Source organism: Tribolium madens, unplaced genomic scaffold (genome assembly GCF_015345945.1).
Source record: "Tribolium madens isolate multiple individuals breed KSU strain unplaced genomic scaffold, Tmad_KSU_1.1 Scaffold_19;HRSCAF=116;Tcas5.2_LG9, whole genome shotgun sequence".
Taxonomy (NCBI): domain Eukaryota; kingdom Metazoa; phylum Arthropoda; class Insecta; order Coleoptera; family Tenebrionidae; genus Tribolium; species Tribolium madens.
This window is the reverse complement of record NW_025400983.1, coordinates 3,430,005-3,453,481: the sequence shown is the minus strand read 5'-3', so window position 1 is coordinate 3,453,481 and position 23,477 is coordinate 3,430,005. Positions and strand designations below refer to the sequence as shown.

The window sequence follows — 23,477 nt, the reverse complement described above, 5'->3', positions numbered from 1 at the left end:
AATGTTATGTATTTAGTAATTCTTTTTCTTAGATTTATTAATGATGAGAAGTGTTGAGTTTGGAATAATTCGATTTATGCTGTAAATTATTTAAATGTTGAATTTGGTTGTGGTCGAATCGGTGATTGTAGCCACAACCGGTCACGTGACCGACTTTTAGTTTCAAAATTCGAACAAGTTTTCTCTTGTGAGGCCCCCATGGTGGTTTGGTGCACTAAATGTGAGTATTTTTGGGATCCGGGACGCGAAATAAGCATTTGGGATTATTTGGGTTGTGTAATTTTTTTTTATTCTCAAGTTGCGTCAAGTGAGGTTATGTGGGGCGCGAAATTCAATTCAGTCAGGTGGTAGTCATTTACTCATCGATAAATTTGACAGTATTCTGCTAAAATATGTAATATTTTTGCCACATATATGAGGTTTGTGAACGAAACTGGCAAAATATCAAATTTTTACAAAATTAAGGCTCACAAATTAGCTTACAAAAATCTTCTTCAAAACATTGGGCCCCGAAACCAGGCCGAAATGCTTCATCAATTCGGTCAAACTCTTCACGACGATTTCGGTATTTAAGGACACTCCCGGACTTTGCTCCTCCTCGATCTTCAGTTGCAGTAAATGCGTGGCCGAGGGGTTGTTTTTGCAGATGTGTCGCAGCTCAGTTTGGAGCGTCTCCAAATGGGCGATGGCCTGCTGGTCCACCTGCAAAAGAGGCGTAAATCGGGCTTCAAAGGGGGCGCCCCACCTGTGCCTGCTTCGTCGCGCAGATCTCCATCAATTGGGGCAACTGCACCGCGGTTTTGCCCACGATTTGCTGCTCGACGGCGCAGAGGAGCTGCTGGAGATAGTTCCTGTTCTCGTCCGCTTCCTGGTGTCTCGCGGGGGGCGTCAGCGACTCCCCCTCGGGGATGCGCGGCGGCAGGATGGGGGCTATCCCCAGTAACCCGGGCTTGATTTTCGTCGCCGCGGTCGCCAGGGCGTACGACAGGACAGCTGCGTCGTAAGCCTCCATTTTCAGCACTTTGGAGGAACTGAAATTTGAAATAATCAAACATGCCGAGACGCGCATGCAGGGTCAAAGAAAAACAGAAAAAAACAAAAAATAAATTAATCCCGTTTATTTTTATATGAAATAAAAATAAAACATAATTATGTACAAATATAATTAATTAACAAATTGGTATCTATTAGGGCTTAACTTATATGTACAGGAATAAATTTGATTTCGTACAGTTTACGAAATTTACATTCGATTTTAAAGACGAAGGCACTTTGAAAGGCAACCAAAAACTAATCATCTACACAAACAAATATAAAAACGCTTTTGTAACCTAAATTGCCAAAAATCGGAGCACCCACTTGTAAAATATTATTTATCACATAAAATACATAGGACAGGATGGGGATTTTTGGCAATAGAAATAAGGAGAGGGCGATAAAAAGGATACACTATAAGTTATACAAAAACCCTTACAGGAAATAATTTATGATTAACATTCAAACAAAAATTTATCAATTGATCTAAATAGTTTCAGTCCAAGATGCACAATCAGTCTGAATTGTCAGTCGTCAATGCAGTCTTACCAACAACTCAGAATCGCTACCACATCACTCACCCCCCGACTTCGGACGTATCTTCCGGTTTTTTGTCCCTCAAAACGATCGGTTTTCCGGGCGGTAAATTCTGCACCGATTCTTGCTGTTCGCGCATTTGCCGTTTCCTCTTTTTACTCCACAATTCATGACAATCTTGCCACGTGGGCAACTCAGGTGCACAAATCCTGAAAAAAAAACATTACCAAAAACCACCAAACTAAACCAACTCACTGTTCCGGGTTAATATTCTTCAACCAAGGCGATTTGAGCGCATCCTCCGCCGATATCCTCTTCTCTGGGTCCAAATCGAGCATTTTATCCAAAAGATCCAACGCCGTTTGAGGCATAAACATGAAATCTTCGCGTAAACGCCTCCTGTGGAGTTTTTTCGGTTTCAAAGTGTGGAAAAGCGGCAATTTGATAACCGAGGGCCACACGGCCGGAGTCGGAGTACCACAAACACGGGAAATCATCTCGAGTTGCATCATTTCGGCGTTTGCCTACAAAACTTTCAATAACAAAAATTTCACTCTCACGATTGGTATACCTGGAAGAGGGGTTTTTTGAGGAAAAGTTCGCCCAAAATGCAACCACAACTCCACACGTCGATCGCAGGACCGTATCGTTCCTCGCCCAATAGGAGTTCAGGGGGGCGGTACCACAATGTTATCACTTTGTTCGTGTAAGGCCTCTGTCTGTCTTCGGCGTTGTAAAGACGCGCCAGACCGAAATCCGCCAGCTTCACTTCGCCTCTGAAAATTGCACGAGCGACGTAGCGACGAGTTGAACCACAAACAACCACTCACCTGTTATTCATTAAAATATTACTACATTTGATGTCTCTATGCAAGAAATTTTTCTTGTGACAGTAATTCAGTCCATCTAGCAACTGTTTCATGATACACGCATTATTCATTTCGTTAAAATCGACCATTCCCGACTCCAACAGCCCCATCAGATCGTGATCCATATACTCAAACACTAAATAAAACGATCCTTTATCCTTTCTGAAATCAACAGCGTCCTGTTTATCCGTCACGATTTCCCTCAAATTGACGATATTCTTATGGTTTAATTGTCTCAAAATTTTTATCTCCCGAACTGCTGTTATCGGAAAGCCTTCTTTCTCATTTTCTAATCGGACTTTTTTCAAGGCCACTAATTCACCAGCTGTGACATCTTTCGCTTTATAAACTTGACCATAAGTTCCTTCACCGATCTGTGCAATAACTTCGAACATATCGACACATCTTTCGCCCCAATCTTTACCACTGACAGCTTGGAAATTCCTCGAACCGCGTCGTTTGAGGATTTTCGGACGTTTGAGACGCGGTTTTGGCGTCATTTTTGACTTTTCACCGACTTTGTTATTCGTGATACGTGGGGGTGTATTCGTGACGTCATCATCCCCACTCAATTCTTCCGTTCCGGGGATAACTAAACGAAAAAAATTAGTGTTATCAAAATAATAATGAATAAATCATACCTGGCGGCATTGGTAGATTCATGATCCCCTTTTTCGGGGGCGGCGTCTTGGGTTTGACTACGGCCGGTGGCGGCGTCGGTGACCGACTCGGCGGCGACTCAATCATCTCCAATTCGTTCTGATTCAATCCAGGCGGCATCGGTAATTTCGTAATCTTTTGTTTCTTCCCGACTTCCTTTTTCGGTGGAGCGGGCGGTGGTGGCGGTAGTGTTTTGTTTTCAATCGGTTTTGGCGGCGCACTATTCGGTAACGGTGGCGTTGGCGGTTGTTCCGGTTTGTCATTTGGCAACGGTGCCGAATCCGGTAATGCGATTTCGTTTAATTTCACCGGATTTTGGTCCGGAATTGGGATATCGTCGATATCCATGGGAATTGGAATGGAGTTAGTGGTTTTATCAATGCAAGCATCTATCTCGTCAATTGATGGTTTGGTTGCAGTTGCTTCCGGTTTTTTCGGTTCGATTTCCGGGTCCGCTTTATCGGTTTTGTTTTCAAGCAAGTTTTCGATTTTTTTCAATTCTAGTTCGCGTTTGTGGCGGTCTTTCACCAGCTCAGCGAAAAGACTAGTGTCGGTAATTTTGTTCTTCAATTGGGAGGATTTGATGGAGTGGGGGCTCGGGCTGCGGTTCTTGTCGCGGGTCCTGTAAAATATAACACGAGTTATGTACATACTTTTTTCTACCAAGCGTTCAATCAAATTAAAATTTTGGACTTTCTTTCAGAATTTCAAATTCAATTATTATCGTTATCAAATGTTATTTAAAATAATATTGAAATGTGCAATTTTTTTAAATTTAATGAAGTGCGCTACTACTAAAACTGTTCAAAGCTAAAAGTTGCAAGCTAAAGCCGTTCACTTCTAAAACAATAAATTGCGATAGCCGTTTAGCGTTCATTATTAAAAATGTTCACCTTCAAAACAGTAAATAATTAAAAACGAAATCTACTAAAGTAGTTCATTTATAAAAAAGTGTAAAAAATAAAACAAATACTTAAATCCCTACTACGATTTGGACTACAGTATTATCGGCACGGTAGATTACTATTTTATCATTTCAGTATTGACCAGTTTTACTCATGCACGGTTATACTCATTTCTGTTTTTAACGCTGCAACATTTTATTTTATACTTTTTTTAATAATCAACGGCTTAGTATTTTATTGCTTTAGAAGTGAACGGCTTTAGATTGCAACTTTTTAGTTTTGACCAGTTTTTTTGAACCTTATTTTTTATTAACAATTAAAATAAAATAAAAATTTGTCCTGGAAATAATTTTTGAATTTCCTGCTATAACTTTAACGCTGAATAATCTAGGGACAGAGGATAACGTCTTGTCAAATTTTCTATCTTCTGTCCCTAGGTTTGCAATGTTACCAACTTAAGTAGACTTAGTCAACCCGAGTTATACAGGGTGTTTCACATAATTTTACGAGGCCTACGCCTGTAAGATGCCAGCAATAATACATATTCCGATACGAACTTGATTACAAATTTTGAAAAATTAAATAATCTTTTCTAGTTTGTCCACCCTTTCAAAAATACATTTTTAGTTAGCTAGCGATTAAGATAGATAAACTAGAATCATATTCATGCCGTCTCTTGATAGAACAAATGATAATTGTTTCTGAAAAACTGCAGTTTATGACTATTAATGAAACAATAATTAGTTTGACAACTACTGTCAAGGGTTTCCAAAAATTAAATAATTAAATGTGTATTTTTTGTATCTAGTGTCTTGTGAATTTTGTATATTTGGGTGCGTACCATCGCGGTCAAAATATACTGGTACAGCAAAATTTTAATTGTTTAAATCTGGCTTAAGGAAACATAATTAATTGCGTTAGCAAGCTATGATTATGAAATAGCAAGGTGACAGTTTGTAAAAATACAAATCCAAAACGTCAAAGTTCTCAGACAACGCAGTCTATCACAAAGTCATAAATTTATCATTTTATTCGTAAAACTTGTTTCCAAGAACCGATTTAATGCCTTTTTAAGAATCATATGACATATTTGACATTACCATGACAAATACTTAACCTTTAAAAATTATGACAAATCCGATTTACATACAAAAATAGTGTTTACATCAAAATTTGAATTTTAGAAGTGTCTACAGTAACACACTGTACCAGTATATTTTGACTTCAATGGTACATTAAGAGCAAGCCCTATTAAAATTGTGTGAAACACCCTGATGTATAATGTTTTTCTTATAATTTCTTTCTCACACTCAAATTACATTATTAGATTAAAATATGTTTAAAATTATATTAAAATGTGCAATTTAATGAGTTTAATAAAGACTATTTAAAGTGGAAACACTAAAAAATGCGCTACTAAAACTGTGTAAAACTAAAAGTTAGAAGCTAAAGCCGTTCACTTTAGAACAATAAAAAGACAAAACCGTTCATTATTAAAAACGGCCAGGACCAAAAACAGTAAACATACAGGATGTGTCAAAAGTCAAGCCCCAGAGAAAAATTTCAAGTAAACATGGAACATGGAAAAAATGTATAAAAAATTCTATCTGTAATTTCTTTTTTGACATTTGACATTTCTTTATGTCTATTTAATGATACTAATAATCTTCTATATGTTTTTTTTGTATAATTATGCAAAAATTTTGCCAATAAAAGCCACAAATAACAATTAACAGTTACAATTTAGGATACAGTTTCTTTGTTTCCTCTTCTAACAGCCTGTAGCAAAAAAAACTTGGAAAATTAATTTTCCAACAGAAACAAATAGTCAAAGTACAAAAATTAAACTCATAATTTCGAAATTTTTATAGATGGAATTTTTTAACATTTTTTCCATGTTCCTGGTATCTTATCTTACATGGGGCGCGAGTTCTGGCACACTCTGTATAAAACGAAATCTACTAAAATACTTCATTTATAAGAAGTAGTATAGAATAAAACGTTGGAATGGAAAAAAACGTCAATCCCTACTACTATGTAAACTATAGTGTTACCGACACTGCAGATTACTATTTTATCATTTTACTTTTTACCAGTTTTATTCATGCACGGTTTTATGGATTTCCGTTTTTAGCGTTGCAACGTTTTCTTTTAATTTTTTTAATAATGGACGGTTTTAGTATTTTATCGTTTTAGAAGTATACGGCTTTAGCTTACAACTTTTTAGTTTTGAACGGTTTTAGGCCCTAAATAACCTGAATTTTTTATAAATAAATAAAGAATACAATTTTTGCATTTCCCGATATAACTTTAACATGGAATAAGTGATCTCAATATTTACCTTGAGGGCGTCCTGTCGCGCTCCCTTCTCGGACTCCTCGACTTATACTTCTTCAATTTGCTCCGACTGGGCGAGGGGCTGTGGTGCCTCCTGCTCCAACTCGGTGACCTCGAGCGTCTCCGACCGATGGGACTGCGACTCCTCGACAGCCTCCTCTTGTCCCTCAACTTCTCTTTCTCCCTTCTATGTTTGCGATGACTTGAACTCCTTTCCATTCGTCGTCTCGAACTGTGTGAATGATGCATACCTAAATCAGGACTCGGATTTCTATAAGGCGACTTCACTGAATGACTTTGGTTATAATCATCAATGACTATAGGAGAAGTAGAGTAGGGTTTATGTCTTTCGTACTCGTCAATCGAGTTATTGACCCTTGTGGGCACCAAAGGCGGCGTATGTGGGGACTCTCTCGGGGGCAAATTGTGTGGTCTTGGGGGCGGCGTTACAGCCCCGGGACTTGGCGACTTTTCAAGTTCTAGGGGCTCAGGTGACGCGATATGACTATCGTTAGATACCGGTGAACAAGCACTAGTATCGATTTTATCGATAATGGGGGCTGGGTTCTTAACCGAGGAGGTTTCCCAATCGGAAAGCACCTCTTTCTCGCCTTCGGCTTTCTTCGGTGGAGTCTCCTCCGAATCGGAATCGAGACTATCAAGACTTGTACTCGAGTGGTGTTTACTACGTTTCTTCTTCTTCTTATTCTTCTTTTCCTTTTTGTGTTTCTTGTCTTTCTTTTTTCGCTTTTTTCGATCTAGTGAATCATAATCGTCGGGCGAGACAACCACTTGTCGGTAATCGGAGGGCGAACCTTCGGTCTTTCGCCGGTGTCTGATTTCGCTCGATCTGGACGATCTCGATGAGACTGAGGGCTTACGCTCACGGTGTGTTACCATCAGCGGTGAGGGGGAACGGGGGATCATAGACGGGTCAAGTCTATGTCGACGGCCTGAAAGACAACACTCGATGAGACTAACAACCCAACCCCAAAAGTCAAAATTTGACAACACGTAACATAACCATGTTTTTTTGACAACAAATTCGTAGCCATGGAAACGTGGTGTTGCCAACTTTTGGTGATTTTGGTTGGCGAGTGGTTGGGGTATGAGATGAGAGGTTTGGGGTCGGGTGGGGTACCTGGAGAGTGTCCAATGACCAGTTGCGACTCTCTAGCGAGGTAATAGTCTTCTTCAATGCGCGTGAACCTGCGACTGCTCCTGTGCATTATTTCGCCGTCATCACTCAGACTGAGACTCTCCTCTCCGCTCTGGATTTCGCCGGCTTCGGGCCCCGAGAGGTCCTCCGAGCTCACATCCGAGTACTCGACCAGGGGCTTGGAGGCGGCTAGAGACGTGGACGAGGCGCCGTTGGCCTCTCGATTTTTTCGCTTTTTCGACTTTCTCGACTTATCTTTATGTCGGCCATGTCGGTTTTTTTCCATTTTACGACCCCAAACGGTGGCTCCAGCACATCATATATGGTGCTGTCGGCCCTGATCCTCTGGAAAAAGACCACATACTCAAAACTCAGGTTATGTTGACGACGCTGTTGGCATGCGTGGCGGCGGGTCCGTGCGGCACTTCGATGCCCGGCTTACCCCACGGCGAAAATCGCGGAAAAATCAGCGGAAAATCGACGAATGACAGACGTGACCTTGGGAAATGCGAACGTGATGATGGTGGTTGGGTGGGTCTGGTGATTCGCAGGAGTAAATCGGGCAAAGAAGCGGCCGAGAAATTGATCAAACACTCACCCTGTAGTGAATTCCGGGGGTTTACACCAACAAACACCGCACTACACTAGAACTGAACAGGTTTCGGAGGCATCTCTTGCGAGAGACGGTTCAAGGCTTGCGGATGGCTCAGTGCGAAAATATTCGGTTCGTTTTGTACTACTGATTATTTAGATTATTTCTCTGCTATTCATTTTACTTGATGAAGCATAGGTCATGAAGTTTTTTAAGAGTTAAAATTTGCTCGAAACCGATCCTGACAACAGGACGCCATTTTCATTGCAATATGCTCCCGGACATGCGTCAAAATCCCCACTACCGCCCCCGAATTTCAAACAAATTACTCATTTTCACCGAATTTTCACTTTTATCACTTTGGATTTTGATAAGAGGTATAACAAAATCGATACAGGAGCAAAAAATCGAAAATTATTGATAATAAGGCGATTCCTGTAGTGGTTTGCGCTACCGGCGGGTGGAGGGCGCCACCACACCATAACCGGCTGACAATTACAGCGGACAATTCAAACATTTTTTTTAACACATTTTTCCTCCTCACTCGCATTTCTTAAATGCCTTAAACGCAATTTTTATTCACGATTATCGCCTCACAATTATAAAAAGATGAGTTTCTCCCGTTCATCAATTTTTATTTGTAATTATTTTATTATTTTAATCCGCGACCATGAAATATTTGTAATGTTGGTTGCCAACGTTATATCCGTGACTTGTTATAGACCATAAGATCTGTCATTATAATAAATATACAGGGACATTTTTTTATTAGTATACATAGCCCTATGTATACAGTTAAAAAAACGGGTCAATTTCATAAGGTAGGCGACCAACATTTCAAGCTTTTAGAGGGAATTAGATATTAAAATATTCAAAACTAAAATTTTGTGTCAAGTTTGTCACTTCAAAAAGTTCACTGTAAACTACCTTTTACTGTCATCATGACTGACATTTGGCAATTAACTTTTCTGTCAATGTCGCTATTTTTTAAGTCAAAATGACATAAACATGACAAGAGTAAAAAATGAGGTTATTAATGTAAAGGTTGTTTTAGAGTTTACATTGTGAAAATGACAATACTGCCCGAAATTTTAATTCCACAACTGTACATCAAAGGAGAAAAAAATGAAATGTTTTTGTGGTATCAAGAGGGAAATAGTTTAAAGAGGGTGAGGGCTAAGAACAGCTTGCATTGACACAAAATTCTAGGTTTAAATATTTTAATATCTAGTACCCTCTAAAAGCTTGAAATGTTGGTCGCCTACCCTATGAAATTGACTCAGTTTTTTAACGGTATACGTAGGGCTATGTATATTAATAAAAAAAAAATTGTATACAAAGTGTTTTATTTAAAAAAATCGTAGATAAAACGTCGAATTTGACTCGCACATAATAGCTATAATTCACTCGGATGATTTATACACTCGCACTCGGCTCGTGAATTAAAGCCTCCGCTATGTACTCATTGAATAATATACTATTATTATTATATGTTATTTATAAAATTAATAAAAATATACAGGAATAACTCACTAATCTTGTTGTTTTTGTAAAAAAAAAACCTTACAAGCAAAAAATGTCAAAAATAATTCACTTTTATGATGACATTTGACATCAATTGTTCCCTAATCACAATTTAGAATCGACTTATCTCTTAATCATCTTGAATTTTTTTCACATTATTTTCATTTTACCACCGCGAAGTCAAATTCAGAGCGGTTTAATACCCCACACCTACAAAGGGTCATTTCTAGTGTCGCTCAGTATATTAACCAATACCTTGGCCCCAGTGATAATGATCGGTTTCCCGACCAGACGAAACAAGTTTTTTTTATGCTATTTTTTCTCTTTTACGTACTTTTTTAACATAAAAGTCAATTTTTCAAAATTTAGGAACATTTGCTCAATAAGATTGTGGTTGGTAATAAATGTCACAAAAAGTTTGATTTTCGAAGTGTCAAGTCTTAAGTATTTTTCAAAATTTTGTTGAATTAACAATGAATACTGCAATATTACATGCACACCACCTGAAAAAAGAGAAATCACCCAAAACGCCGCTGAAAATCATCATTACCAACCTCTAGAAAGTAAATTGTACTAGTTTATTTCAGCACCCGAATCGGTGTTGAAATGGTTCATTAAAGCATCGGTTTTGGTATCGAAATAAGCTTTCGAAATAGAAAAATGCTTTTTTCAGAGTGACGGTTGAGTGGGAGTATTTACATAATGAAGGCAAAAGAAAAGGAGAGGTAATTGCCTTGAATTCATTTTTTATACAATACTTGCAATACAATGCAATTACTAATGAAACAGCAATTTAATTTCTATTATATTTTAATGTAAAATATTTGTAAATGATCCTTGACGTAATTTACATAAAAACATAAATTACCACAACCTTTATTGCTTATCGGTACTAAAATAACAAACTTAAAGTCTTTCATTGGGTGCCAAATCGACAATTTTCTCCGTCTCCTCCCAAATTTTCTTACACCACGCCTTATCATAGGCACTCCGGGGCTTCACAAAGGGCTTGCAATCCGAAAAGAATTTCCCACTCACGTTCTCCAGACTCTTATCAACCCCCACATGGACCAAAGTCTGGGAGCCCTCCCAAGGGTCCTACCAAAAAATTAAAAAAATCACAATTTCTCATTTTTACACTTACCTTTGCAAAAAATTTATGAATCAAGTGCGACAAAAATTCCAAAATATTGTTGTTACAAATCGAGTAAGTTTTAGTGAAAATCGGGGTTGTGACTAGACCTGGATGAACACAATTTGCTGTAACTCCAGTGTTTTTCAGTTTTTCAGCCAAAATGTTCGACATTATGATGAGGCAAAGCTTAGAGTTGCCATAAAGACACGTTCGTGCGATTACACTGTCGGAATTCTGCGTTTCGTTGAGTTTTTTCAGTGATAAATTATTAGTGTAGGCGAGGAGCGACGACGTTGAGACGATTCGGCTAGGAGCAGAGCGTTTCAGCAAGTCTGAAAAAAATTTCACATTTGAAATTAAGTTGGCAACCTTGACTTTCAAATTCAAACGTCAAACTTTAACAGGCAATTGTCGTCAGTGTTGCCAACGAATTTTTGTCACAGGCCACTTAGATTTTAAAGATTTGTCAACAAGAAATGATCACCTAGGATTTGAATTTTTAGAAAAATTACGTTTTTCATGTTGTTTGTAACTAGAATTTTCAGAAGTAATTTTGAATGCCTAAGGTTAGTTACCCGTTGTTGTTGACGGTTGACCTTTTCTGTCAACCTGCTGTCAACTATTCTATACAAACTGACAGGTGACTTAATCTAAATTTTTGACACTAGTTACGGTATCTTTTGTTTGTCAGTAATCTATGGCAACCTATTCACGAATATCCCTAAATCCTAGGGAGTAATTTATTGTTGATACGATAATAGGTGGCCTATGACTTTGACATTAAGTTGGCAATCTTGACTTTCAAATTCAAACGTCAAACTTTAACAGGCAATTGCCATCAGTGTTGCCAACGGGTTTTTGGTCACAGGCCACTTGGATTTTATGTGGCCTATGACATTGACATGTTGGCAATCTTGACTTTCAAATTCAAACGTCAAACTTTAACAGGCAATTGCCATCAGTGTTGCCAACGGATTTTTGTCACAGGCCATTTAGATTTTAAAGATTTGTCAACAAGAAATTACCACCTAGGATTTGAATTTTTAGGAAAATTACGTTTTTCATGTTGTTTGTAACTAGAATTTTCAGAAGTAATTTTGAATGCCTAGTGTTGGTTACCCCTTGTTGATGACTGTTGACGTTTGCTGTCAACCTGCTGTCAACTATTCTACACAGACTGACAGGTGACTTAACCTAAATTTTTGACACTAGTTACGATATCTTTTGTTTGTCACTAAAAACCAACCTAAGCAAATCTATAGCAACCTATTCATGAATATCCCTAAATCATAACGAGTAATTTATTGTTGATACGATAATAGGTGGCCTATAACTTTGACATTAAATTGGCAACCTTGACTTTCAAATTCAAACGTCAAACTTTATAGGCAATTGTCATCAGTGTTGCTAATGGATTTTTGTCACAGCCCACTTGGATTTTAGATGGCCTATGACTTTGACATTAAGTTGGCAACCTTGACTTTCAAATTCAAACGTCAAACTTTAACAGGCAATTGTCATCAGTGTTGCCAATGTTGTCACAGGCCACTTGATCAACTCACCAATTAGCAGATGCGTGAGCAAAAAATGGCTGAAATAGTTGATTTGCATCACTGGATTGCAGCCATCTCCGGTTTTGTCGCTTGCGGAAACGCCAATTCCGGCATTATTATACAGGATGTCCAACTTATCGACCGAATTCAAAATATCGTCGGCGAAATTTCGCACCGATTTGAACGAAGTCAAGTCGAGTTTTTTCGTGGTGATGTTTGTGTTGTTTGTGGCTTTGATGATTTGTTTTTTTGAATCTTCCATGTCGGCCACGTCGGCCATTATGACGGTGCATCCCCTAGACGCCAGATTGAGGACAGTCTGGTACCCCAAACCTGACAATTTGTTAATTTTTTTTTCCGGGATTTGGTTGAGACTTACCGGAGTTTGCACCGGTCACCAGGGCCGTTTTGCCCACGAGACATGTGGGGCTTCTGGTGATTCCCAGAGTCAAGCGCGCGATGGCCCACAAGATGAGCAAAATGGCCAAACACAAGTACAACATTATTGACGATTTTAGCGCGAAATTTCTGGTTTTAAGGCAAGTACAAGGACGGCGGAAATTACTTATCGTAGTTCATGTTTACCTTCGATGTTAAATTGAACAAAATGAGCAACGTTCACTCTTACCGTGTTTTATAGCTTTCTTGAGAACACTTTGAACTGAACTTTCACTATTACGAGCAAATAGGAGATTATTTGATGCTCAATTTTATTTCAAGGAAAATTTATGAGGCTGGGGGGGATGATAGAAACCTTGTTGGTTGGTGGACAAGTGTGTTTGACCCCAAAAAAACAATCTTGAAAAGTACCAGAAGTAGTCCCGAATTTTTGGCACTTTGAAGGTCTTCCAAAAATAGTCCCCATTCACTTCAATAACAATTTACAATTACCGCATTTGTGCCAAAAAATTCGCTGTTAATGTTGCGAAACGGGAAAATATACAGTGCGTTCTATTAAAAAAATTGTGAAATAGTCGAAAATTCTTTCAGTGACTCATTCTGTAGATGAGATAGTTTTCTATTTGAATCAAGTAAAAAATCAGAATTAATTAACATTCAATTATATAAAATCATGAATATTATAATCCGTGCGCGACCTTTCTCGCTAGAAAAGAAAAGAAGAGAATTTTCCTGGCTCACACTGTATACATGACATGCAATAATTTTATTTTAATTCCTTTTTAATTGAAACATAATCTCATAATTTGGATCGGAAATGATTGTTCTGCTTATGTAATAATGTTGCTTTGTCAGAAGTAAAAACTACAAAATTATTGACTAATCGTAATTAATAATAATTGAATTATAATTCTGTCGATTTTTTTTTTAATTTAATTAATTCTGTTGCGAATAATTAGATTAGTTTCGGTTAATTAAGAAAAAAAAAAACAATAAACTTTATAGTTTTGTTTGTTTGATTTTTATAGTTCTAAGAGTAAAAAGTATAAACCAAGCGTTTTTTTCGTAAACTATATAAGCACTTTACGAAAAAAATAATTAGTGTAGCGTAAAGTACAAAATGTGACTATTTATCAAAAATAACATTTTCCAAAATGTCTTTTAGTTTTCGAGTTTTGTAAAAAAAAATTTTTCATGGCAGCCCACCAATTGAATTTTTTAATTTTAATTTTTAATAACTATTTTAGCCAGTACTTTTTTTTAAACAAATTGTTAAATTTTCATTCCGAGCTCATCACGAAGATTTTCTGAACATAACCGTGGTGGTCGTTTCTTTAATTTGCAACTTTTTGTTCTTGTTTTTTGATATTTCTATTAATCTTTCCAAGTGTTATTTTAAAATTTATTAAAAATACATGGCAATTTATAAAATCACTAGAGTTTATTGATTGTGATTATCCACACTAATTATTGTTGATAAATACAGTCATGAATTGACCTTAATGGGAAACAGTCCTGCTTTAGTTCTGTTTTATTTGATTTTCTCTCAATTTGACCACAAAACCTAGTATTTATGAATTTGTGATAAAACTGGAAAACAAAAACAAAATTTTGGTCTAGTTCTGATTCCATTAATTACTTTTAACTAGCAATCAATTAATTAAAATAGTACATATATTATTAAAATACTAAATAGTTACAGAAGTTGTCCATTCAAGCAAGAGTTCGAAACGATTTCTTGAATAACTTTCTGTAACAAGTCTCTTTTACATTTTTTTTTCTATTTTGCAATCTTTCTCTTATTCTTAAGGAAAAACAATAATTAGGGAATTTTGCGTTAGTTAAAAACGCAAAATACGCCCTTTCTAAACTACAGTTTTTTTAACCAAAAGGTACTAGAATTTTTTACACCTCTGCAAAGTGTTTTCTGAGAAGAATTTAGAAGCCATAAAAATATAACAAATTTTTTTCTTTAGGGAGAAAAATGTAATTTTTATTCCCTAATATTTTCTGTATCGACTTTTAAAATTCTGAAACCAGAAAAAAAAATAAAACAAAAGAGAGAAAATGATTTGGTACCATTGTCTGTTATGTTTTCTCTTTATTTCTTTAATGAGATTTAGAATCAATGTATCCTTGTCTAAGTGACTTTTTCCTCTTCATTAAAAATTCCCTCTCTTGCAAAAACGATACTTTTTAATCATTTTAATACAAAACTGACACATTAAACAGATATTTACGTATCAACAAATCAATTAACTAGGATATTGATGTTGATATTGATAAAAAATAGTATACTACAATACGAGTTGCAAAAGACATCCATCCGAGCAAAAGTTTGAAATTCAAGAAACGACTGCTTGAATAGCTTTCTGTAACGAATCTTTTATACTATTTTTTTTTATTTTGCGTTTTTTTTAAGGAAAAAATTTTTTTGGAAATTTGCGTCAGTTGAGTGACATTTTACTATGGAAATGAACTCTTAAGATTTTTCATGTATGTACCTCACCGAAAAAAATGATTTCCAACATTATTGTGACCAACATTAAAAACATAAAATACCCTGGGTTGTTAACGCACCCAAACGAGTTCGTTAATAGAGTTGTTAAAAACTCGAAATAAAAAATAATGTCAGTAAAAAACTTTATTTTAAGTAACAAAAATTAAAGCCTCTCTTCGGGCGCCAATAAAACGGTACTTTTTGAATCCTTTTAACTGACACATTAAACAGATATTTACGTATCAACAAATCAATTAACTAGGATTTTGATATTGATATTGATAAAAAATAGTACACTACAATACGAGTTGCAATAGACATCCATCTGAGCAAAAGTTTGAAATTCAAGAAACGACTGCTTGAATAGCTTTCTGTAACGAATCTTTTATACCATTTTTTTAATATTTTGCGCTTTTTTTTAAGAAAAAAATAATAATTTTGGGAATTTTCGTTAGTTGACTGACATATTTTAATCTGGAAATGAACTCTTGAGATTTTTCATGTATACCTCATCGAAAAACTTGACTTTCAACGTTATTGTAACCAACATTTAAAACATAAAATACCCTAGGTTGTTAACGCACCCAAACGAGTTCGTTAATAGAGTTGTTAAAAACTCGAAATAAAAAATAACGTCAGTAAAAAACTTTATTTTAAGTAATAAAAATTAAAGCCTCTCTTCCGGCGCCAATAAAACGGTACTTTTTGAATGTTTTTAATTATTTTAATACAAAACTGACACATTAATCAGATATTTTCCTATCAACAAATCAATTAACTAGAATTCTGATGTTGATATTGATAAAAAATAGTATATACTACAATACGAGCTGCAAAAGACATCCATCCGAGCAAAAGTTTGAAACACAAGGCACGACTGCTTGAATAGTTTTCTGTAACGAATCTTTTATACTATTTTTTTATATTTTGCGTTTTTTTTAAGGAAAAAAATAATTCTGGAAATTTTGCGTTAGTTGATTGACATTTTAATCTGGAAATGAACTCTTAAAATTTTTCATGTACCCAGGGAAAAAATTGACTTCCAACGTTATTGTGACCAACATTAAAAACGTAAAATACCCTAGATTGTTAACGCACCCAAACGAGTTGTTATAAAAACTCGAAATAAAAAACAGTAAATGTCAGTAAAAACTTATTTTAAGTAACAAAAATTAAAGCCACTCTTCCGGCGCCAATAAAACGGTACTTTTTGAATCTTTTTAATTATTTTAATACAAAAGTGACACATTAAACAGATATTTACGTATCAATAAATCAATTAACTAGGATTTTGATAAAAAATAGTATACTACAATACGAGTTGCAGGACATCCATCCGAGCAAAAGTTTGAAATTCAAGAAACAACTGCTTGAATAGCTTTCTGAAACGAATCTTTTATACTATTTTTTTATATTTTGCGGTTTTTTTTAAGGAAAAAAATAATTTTGGGAATTTTGCGTTAGTTGATTGACATTTTAATCTGGAAATGAACTCTTAAGATTTTTCATATACCTCACCGAAAAAATTTAATTCCAACGTTATTGTGACCAACATTAAAAACATAAAATACTCTGGGTTGTTATCGCACCCAAACGAGTTCGTTAATAGCGTTGTTAAAAACTCGAAATAAAAAACAATGTCAGTAAAAAACTTTATTTCAAGTAACAAAAATTAAAGTCTCTCTTCCGGTGCCAATTTCACGAATTTCTCGGACTTCTCCCAAAATTTCCGGCAAAACTCTTCATCCTTAGCCAGGGAAGGCTTGAAAGCGGACATACAATCCCAGAAATATTTCCCACTCACTCCCTCTAATCTTTTGGAGACAGCACAGTGCACAATGACTTGTGATCCCTCCCACGGGTCCTAAAACCAATTTTCGGCCCTTGGGCTGCAAAAAATTTTACTCACCTTGGCCATAAAGCGCAAATACAAGTCTGTGAAGAGTCTCAGCGGTTTCAGTTTGGTTTGAACTGAAAAAAACTGTCCGAGAAGCGTTGTTCTAACAATTCCCGGATTGACGGAGTTTGAGGTAACTCCCGTTCCTCTCAATTTTGAGGCAAAAATGTCCGAGGCGATCATTTGAGCCAGTTTTGAGTTGCAGTAAATTCGCAATGCGGTGATGGAATCGTCAGGGGTTGCGTCATAGTTGAGGTTTTTGAGGGTCAAGTTGTGGAAAAAGGACATGAAAGAGCTGGTGAAAACTATGCGACTGGACGATTTTTTCAATAAATCTCAAAAAATAAAAATAAAATTGAGCAATTAAATTGCGTGTAGTGTGATTAAATACCAATCAATAAATGTGTTAATAAAAAATGTCCAAAATAATTAATTTGCATAACTGGATTTAAGCCGTCTTCGGTTCTGTTTGATTTCGAGGCACTTATTCCCGCATTGTTTACCAAAATATCTAATCTTGACTCGGTTTTTGCCACTTCGGAGGCAAAATCTCGAATTGATTGAAGTGAAGCCAAGTCTAGTTTTTTTGCAACAATGTTGGTATTATTTGTGTATTTAATCACGTTGTTTCTTGATTGTGTTAAGTCGCAAACGTCGGCCATAATCACTCTGCAGCCCCTCGAAGCCAGATTGAGGACAGTCTGGTACCCTATACCTGTTGACAGTGTCGCCAGCTCAAAAAAAATAAATTCACCAGATCCGAAATGAAAAATTTCAGATTACAAGTTTACGATTTACATCTTTCTGTTTTTTACATGAACTGAGTAGTTAAAAGGCTTTTTTAACAATTTAGTGATTTTTTACACGGTACCTATGGCAAAATCTCGAAAAACGGAGTTTTTCGAAAAAAGCAAAAAGACATCATTTTCGGTCTAATTATGATTATTTGGCAGGCTTTTAACAAAATTTTGGTGAAAAACGCTCTAAAACACTCAAATAATAAGGAAATAATAAAATTTTTGACTTTATATTAGCAAAATCTCCGAAAAAATCTGAAATTTAGTACAAAACGTGCTTAAAAGTATTTTTGACCAAATTTTGTGTTTTCTCGTCTGATTTTTGATTTAATATTGCTCAAAAACCAGTTACATCAACAAAAATAAACAGAATAACATCTATTTCAATAGTTTTTTACACCTTTTTGGGACAAGTTTTTGCAAAATAAATGAGCCTCTGGTTCCAAAAGAACCAAATCGGGCAAAGTAAGTTAAAAAATTATATCAATTTCGATTTTATTTTGTAACTTTTTGAACATTTTTTTGTTTTTATCTTAAAAAACGTGCTTAAACACTCGAAAAAGGCGAAAATAACGCCGTTTTTGGCCCATTTTGTTGAATTTTTGCCTGTTTTTAACAAAATCTTGCAAATAACTGCGTTTCTAGCTGAAAAACATGCTAAAATGCCCGAAAAAGTCAATTTTTGACTTAGTTTATTGATTTTTGGTTTGTTTTAGCAAAATCCCACAAAAAACACTGAATTTTTGTAGAAAAATGTGCTTAAAAACATTTTCGACCAAATTTTGTGGTTTCTCGGCGTATTTTTGACTTAATTTTGCTTAAAAAGCAAAAAAAAACAAGTAGTTAAATGGAATGAAATAAACAAATTAGCATCAATCTCAATTTATTTTTATGGTTTTAAGTGTCTTTGGATAAAATTTTGTACATTTGTTTTGTTTTTATCTCAAAAATGTGGTTAAACACTCGGAAAAAGGCTAAAACAACACCGTTTTTGGTGTTTTTGACTTTTTGCTTGTTTTTGCTAAATAACTGCGTTTCTAGCTGAAAAACATCCTAAGACTGCAAAAAAATTAAATTTTAGTTCAATAACATGCTTAAACACTATAAAAATGCAAAAATAACTCGATTTGACAAATTTTCGGTTTGTTTTTAACGAAATGTTTGTTTCTGGTTAGAAAAAAACTACTAAAAAATGTATTTTTTGACCTAATTTAGTGATTTTTTGACTACGTTGAGTGAAATCTCATTAAAAATTAAATAATGCTATTTTTTTAACTAATTTGATGATTGTTTGATTTATTTTTGGGAAAGTTTTGCAAAATAATTAAGTTTTCTGGCTAAAAAACATGCAAAATTCTCAAAAATTGCGCAAAAAAGTGACAGATTTGACGGAAAAATCTCATAAAAAAACTGAATTTTAGTAAAAAAATGAGCTGAAAAGCATTTTCGATCAATTTTTTTTGTTTCTCGGCTTACTTTTGACTTAATTTTACTTAAAAAAAACTAAGACGAACGAAATTAACAAACTAACATCAATTTCTACTTAATTTTTGTAATTTCCCAGTGTGTTCAAGAAAAAATTTTTGAGTTAGAAAAGGCAAAAGTAAATTGTCATTTTCGGCCCTGTTTAGCAAAGTCTTATAAAAACAAACAAAACTATTTTTAACTGGTTTATCGATTTATTTTTCAGAAAATTTAGCGAAATAGTCAAGTTTCTGAAAAACGTGGAAAATGCTCGAAAATTATTTTTGACCAAACAATTGACAAATTAGTGTAATATTTTTTGTTGTAACCGCAGAGTTACATCTCCAAAAAATCACCAGATATAATAAATCACCATATCTGGCAACACCGTTAAGAGTTTTTTTTTAGCCAAGCCGCAAACCTGGGACTCACCTGAGTTTGCTCCCGTGACAATTGCAGTTTTGCCCACTAGACATGTCGAACTTTTCGTTTTAGCAATGGTCAATCGATGAAACGCGTAGACGAGAAAAACGACACAGCAAAGAAACGCCAACATCTTGGTTATATTGCAGTTGGCCTCGAACGGTCAAGGTTCAGTCTTCGGTCCGGTTGGGGGGCGATAAATAAGCAAGTTAACAACACAAGACTAGTTTTATTGATAAATGTAATTACAAAATATGAGAAAAATATATTGAACATATCTTTGAGATCTAACCGACTTTCGCAAAGCGGCCAACAGAAAAGTGGTAAAGCAGTTTCATATACCGACATCTACAAAAATACACAGATCTTTCTCTCTAGATACAACGACCGGTGGCGGTCAAAAGTCGAAAGGCTGCCGCCACCGAACTGAAAATAAGTGCATCCGCAAACCACACATAGTCGATGAAGCACAAATGAAAGCCACATTTACTGGGAAAATACAAAATTACCATTTTTTACAAATAAATGTACATCAGGCAACCGGTTGAAAGTCGCCCCGTCATATTTGTCGCCAGCAGTAGTAAAACAATGGAAACCATTTACCCTGTAGTAACCAATGGGATTGTTCGAACATGATTGGTGGAACTACCAGTGAGACAATTTATGAATGGGGGCGTCAGCAAGAATAACACCAAACACTTACTTGTACTGCTTAGAGGAATAGTCATATACCCTGCGTAGTCGTCTGTTCAACTATTTATATTTTTAATGGATGGATTACACTTTTGAGCAATAAACTCGTCGAATTTGTTAGAAAATTCAAGCAAATTTTCTCACAAATAACCGTCCCGAAAATAAAACACTTGCAGAAAAACAACAATTATTAAACACACAGAAAGGAAAAAAACGAATAAATAATTATGTACATACAACAAAATCCAACGAAATCAGTCTAAGTAACTCTTGATCTCAGTGACTTATAATTACAGAATTCCTTTAGCGGCAATGTACATATATAAGTATGATATATACACCTATTGTCACACAAATTTGACGGCACTTATACATGCTTCATAACCAATTGCACAATTCAAACATTTAAATGACACATCCTAAATACGTGAAATAAATTAATCATACTATGAAAAAAAAACAAAGAAAACAATGGTCCCTCATTTACCGCAACAAAACCAACCGAAAACAACTTATTGAAACGTCACGATAAACTTCGCCCCTTTCGAAAGCTAGCTAATTTTCGCCCGTTTCGAAAGGTGGTCAGAGGGGCTCACACAACTCAATTTCGCGCTCACACCCCCGTTGCAAACCCCATCGTTGCCATAAATCGACAAACTGTTCTGCATAATGTCCTGTTTCTGCAACTCAAATCATAGGACTCGGCACCCTTCTCATCCCTCATACTTACAATTCCTTCCAGAATAACAGCAATAGGAACAACACCCGTAGCTTCGGCGACTTGATGCTCAATCAAATAAAACATATACTCGTCGTAGAGCAACCGAATCAAGTGGAACGACCCGAAACTCGCAGCTGACCTCAAAGTCAAATCCCGGATGACCATCGAACTGTAAATAGTATATTACGTATTGACTAGAAAACTAGGTATGTAATGGAGGGTGATTTTTGTAGTGCCTACATTAGAAACTTTTTAACTTCCAATATATCAAGATAATTTGTAATCGAGCCATCCTTGGATCCGAAAACGTCTGTTTCTGAAACGTCAAATAAAATGACAAGTCGAAAAGTAAAATGCCTTGATAAAAAAGATGATGATTTTAATAACTAAATTTATGATACATTCTTCCGTTTTATCTTTCGACTTGTCGTTTTATTTGACGTTTCATGTGCAGTTAAAAAGAGACATACGTTTTCAGATGCAAAGATGACTCGATTACAAATTAACTTGATCTCTCGATAGCTTTGAAATTTTGTATGCGACCAAAATCGACAATTCTTATTTTGACTTAATTATTTTTAAAACTTCCGGAACTACAAAAAATAGGCGCCAACTTTAAAATTTTAAATGGAAAGTATTAATTTTTATTGTACATTTGAATTCGCCTTCTGAACTGAGTTGTTGGTATTTATCTGTCATAATTTTGACATATGTTAATTTTTTGCCGAAATGTTTTTTATTTGCATTCAAAAAATCACAGCTCTTGAACCCTTTACAACAAGTAATTTTTTTTTGCTTAGGAGAACTGGATATTTGAAGAATCTTCTAAAGTAGCCCAAGATTGTCAAGTCTCAAATTTCAAGACCCATATAATTTTTTCAAAATGGTTATCAAAAAACAGCTATAATTCAGTTTTTTCAAATAGCATAACCCTATTTTCACAACGGCAATCCAAAGAACATCGATTTTTATGAAGACTTTTATCAACATGTCCTATACAGGGTGCGCCAGAACTGGCGCCCCAGAGGTGGGATACCAAGAACATGGAAAAAATGTTAAAAAAATTCCAACTATAAAAATTTCGAAGTTATGAGAGTATAAATTTTGCACTTTGACTCTATTTATTTCTGTTGGAAAAAAATTCCAAGTTTTTTCCTATAGGCCTAAATTGTAACTCTGTTTAATGTTATTTGTGGCTTTTATGGGCAAATTTTTGTATCTTTACGAAATAATTATAGAAAAACCGAAAAAAAAAACATATACAAGAACATCAGCATCAATAAATAGACGTCAAATGTCAAAAAATAAATGTCAAAATTTTTTGACAGATAGAATTTTTTAAACATTTTTTCCAGTTTCCTAGTTCCTAGTTTCTTATCTTACTTGAAATTATTCTCTGGGGCGCGAGTTCTGACACATCTTATATTTATCGCTTGCAATTTTTGAAATAAACACAACTTGGTTGGTAATAAGCCATAATAATTATTTTTTTACTGTTTATTCGATAATTAATGAGTTAAAAACAAACTGGAGGGTCACAATGTGACAATTATTGACCACTTTTCAAAGCTTCCTTGATTAACGATGAAAATGAAAAAACACATTTTGCATGATTATTTCAAAAACTGAAGAAGATAAACTTACTGATAAAAGTTTACAAAAAAAAGATGTTCTTTCAATTGCCGTTGAAAAAACGGGGGTCATGTTATTTGAAAAAACTCAGTTATAGCTGTTTTTTAAAAACCATTTTCTGGTTTTTTGAAATTTGACAGCTGACAATCTTGATCCACTTTAGAAGACTTTTCAAACCTTCTGTTATCAAACAGAAATTTTTAACAGAACAAAAATTTTTTTCACTTATCACGTATATTTGTAAGAATTTTCGAGTATTTTTTTGGGGTTTTTGAGAATCAGAAACATTTCTTTTAAAAATTTGGTTTTACATACACATACAATGAAGTAAATAGAATTCCACGTATTTTTAAAGATTTACAGAATTTTTTTTTAAACAGTAATTCTAAATATATTTTTTTAATTTTAGAATTTAATAAAACGAAACGTTTTTAGACATCCTCCAAATTCCGTAAAAACTTGAAATTTGACAGTTGACAATCTTGATCTACTTTAGAAGACTTTTCAAACCTTCTGTTATCAAATGCACAAATTTTTATCACTTATCTTGTATATTTGTAAGAATTTTCGAGTATTTTTTTGGGGTTTTTAAGAATCAGAAATATTTCTTTTAAAAATTAAGTTTTACATACAGATACAATGAAG

General features: G+C 35.0%; 4 protein-coding genes across 11 annotated transcripts in view; all 4 read right to left on the bottom strand.

The window, feature by feature from the left end:
- Positions 1-340: 340 nt before the first annotated feature.
- Positions 341-8,378, bottom strand: LOC123015434 (cyclin-dependent kinase 12). 4 transcript variants are annotated; one of them, XM_044415151.1, is made up of 10 exons: positions 8,101-8,378; positions 7,485-7,847; positions 6,348-7,296; positions 3,083-3,723; positions 2,403-3,033; positions 2,144-2,348; positions 1,828-2,096; positions 1,617-1,781; positions 746-1,031; positions 341-702 (listed from the first exon to the last, which is right to left on the bottom strand). In XM_044415151.1, exons 2-10 carry the CDS (start codon positions 7,786-7,788, stop codon positions 475-477), a joined length of 3,678 nt encoding a protein of 1,225 aa, XP_044271086.1. In that variant the 5' UTR covers positions 7,789-7,847; positions 8,101-8,378; the 3' UTR covers positions 341-474. The 4 variants fall into 4 exon arrangements, with proteins under 4 accessions (XP_044271086.1, XP_044271089.1, XP_044271087.1 ...); XM_044415154.1 differs by lacking the exon at positions 7,485-7,847; XM_044415152.1 differs by lacking the exon at positions 8,101-8,378 and having other exon boundaries at positions 7,485-8,020.
- Positions 8,379-10,410: 2,032 nt separating this feature from the next.
- On the bottom strand, positions 10,411-12,947 carry LOC123009009 (retinol dehydrogenase 12-like). Its single transcript, XM_044405107.1, has 4 exons — positions 12,686-12,947; positions 12,316-12,639; positions 10,763-11,085; positions 10,411-10,716 (listed from the first exon to the last, which is right to left on the bottom strand). Exons 1-4 carry the CDS (start codon positions 12,807-12,809, stop codon positions 10,525-10,527), a joined length of 963 nt encoding a protein of 320 aa, XP_044261042.1. The 5' UTR covers positions 12,810-12,947; the 3' UTR covers positions 10,411-10,524.
- Positions 12,948-16,845: 3,898 nt separating this feature from the next.
- Positions 16,846-19,960, bottom strand: LOC123009021 (retinol dehydrogenase 13-like). Its single transcript, XM_044405118.1, has 4 exons — positions 19,796-19,960; positions 17,494-17,817; positions 17,115-17,437; positions 16,846-17,069 (listed from the first exon to the last, which is right to left on the bottom strand). Exons 1-4 carry the CDS (start codon positions 19,917-19,919, stop codon positions 16,878-16,880), a joined length of 963 nt encoding a protein of 320 aa, XP_044261053.1. The 5' UTR covers positions 19,920-19,960; the 3' UTR covers positions 16,846-16,877.
- A 694-nt stretch (positions 19,961-20,654) lies between these two features.
- The window catches only part of LOC123008985 (transcription factor RFX3-like), a 20,993-nt gene continuing 18,170 nt past the window's right edge, over positions 20,655-23,477 (bottom strand). For all 5 annotated transcript variants that reach the window (XM_044405079.1, XM_044405065.1, XM_044405074.1 and 2 more), the window contains 2 exons: positions 21,210-21,369; positions 20,655-21,159 (listed from right to left, as the gene is read on the bottom strand). In XM_044405079.1, coding sequence (XP_044261014.1) covers positions 21,031-21,159; positions 21,210-21,369 — 289 coding nt within the window. In that variant the 3' untranslated portion in view covers positions 20,655-21,030. The remainder of the gene's footprint in view (positions 21,160-21,209; positions 21,370-23,477) is intronic.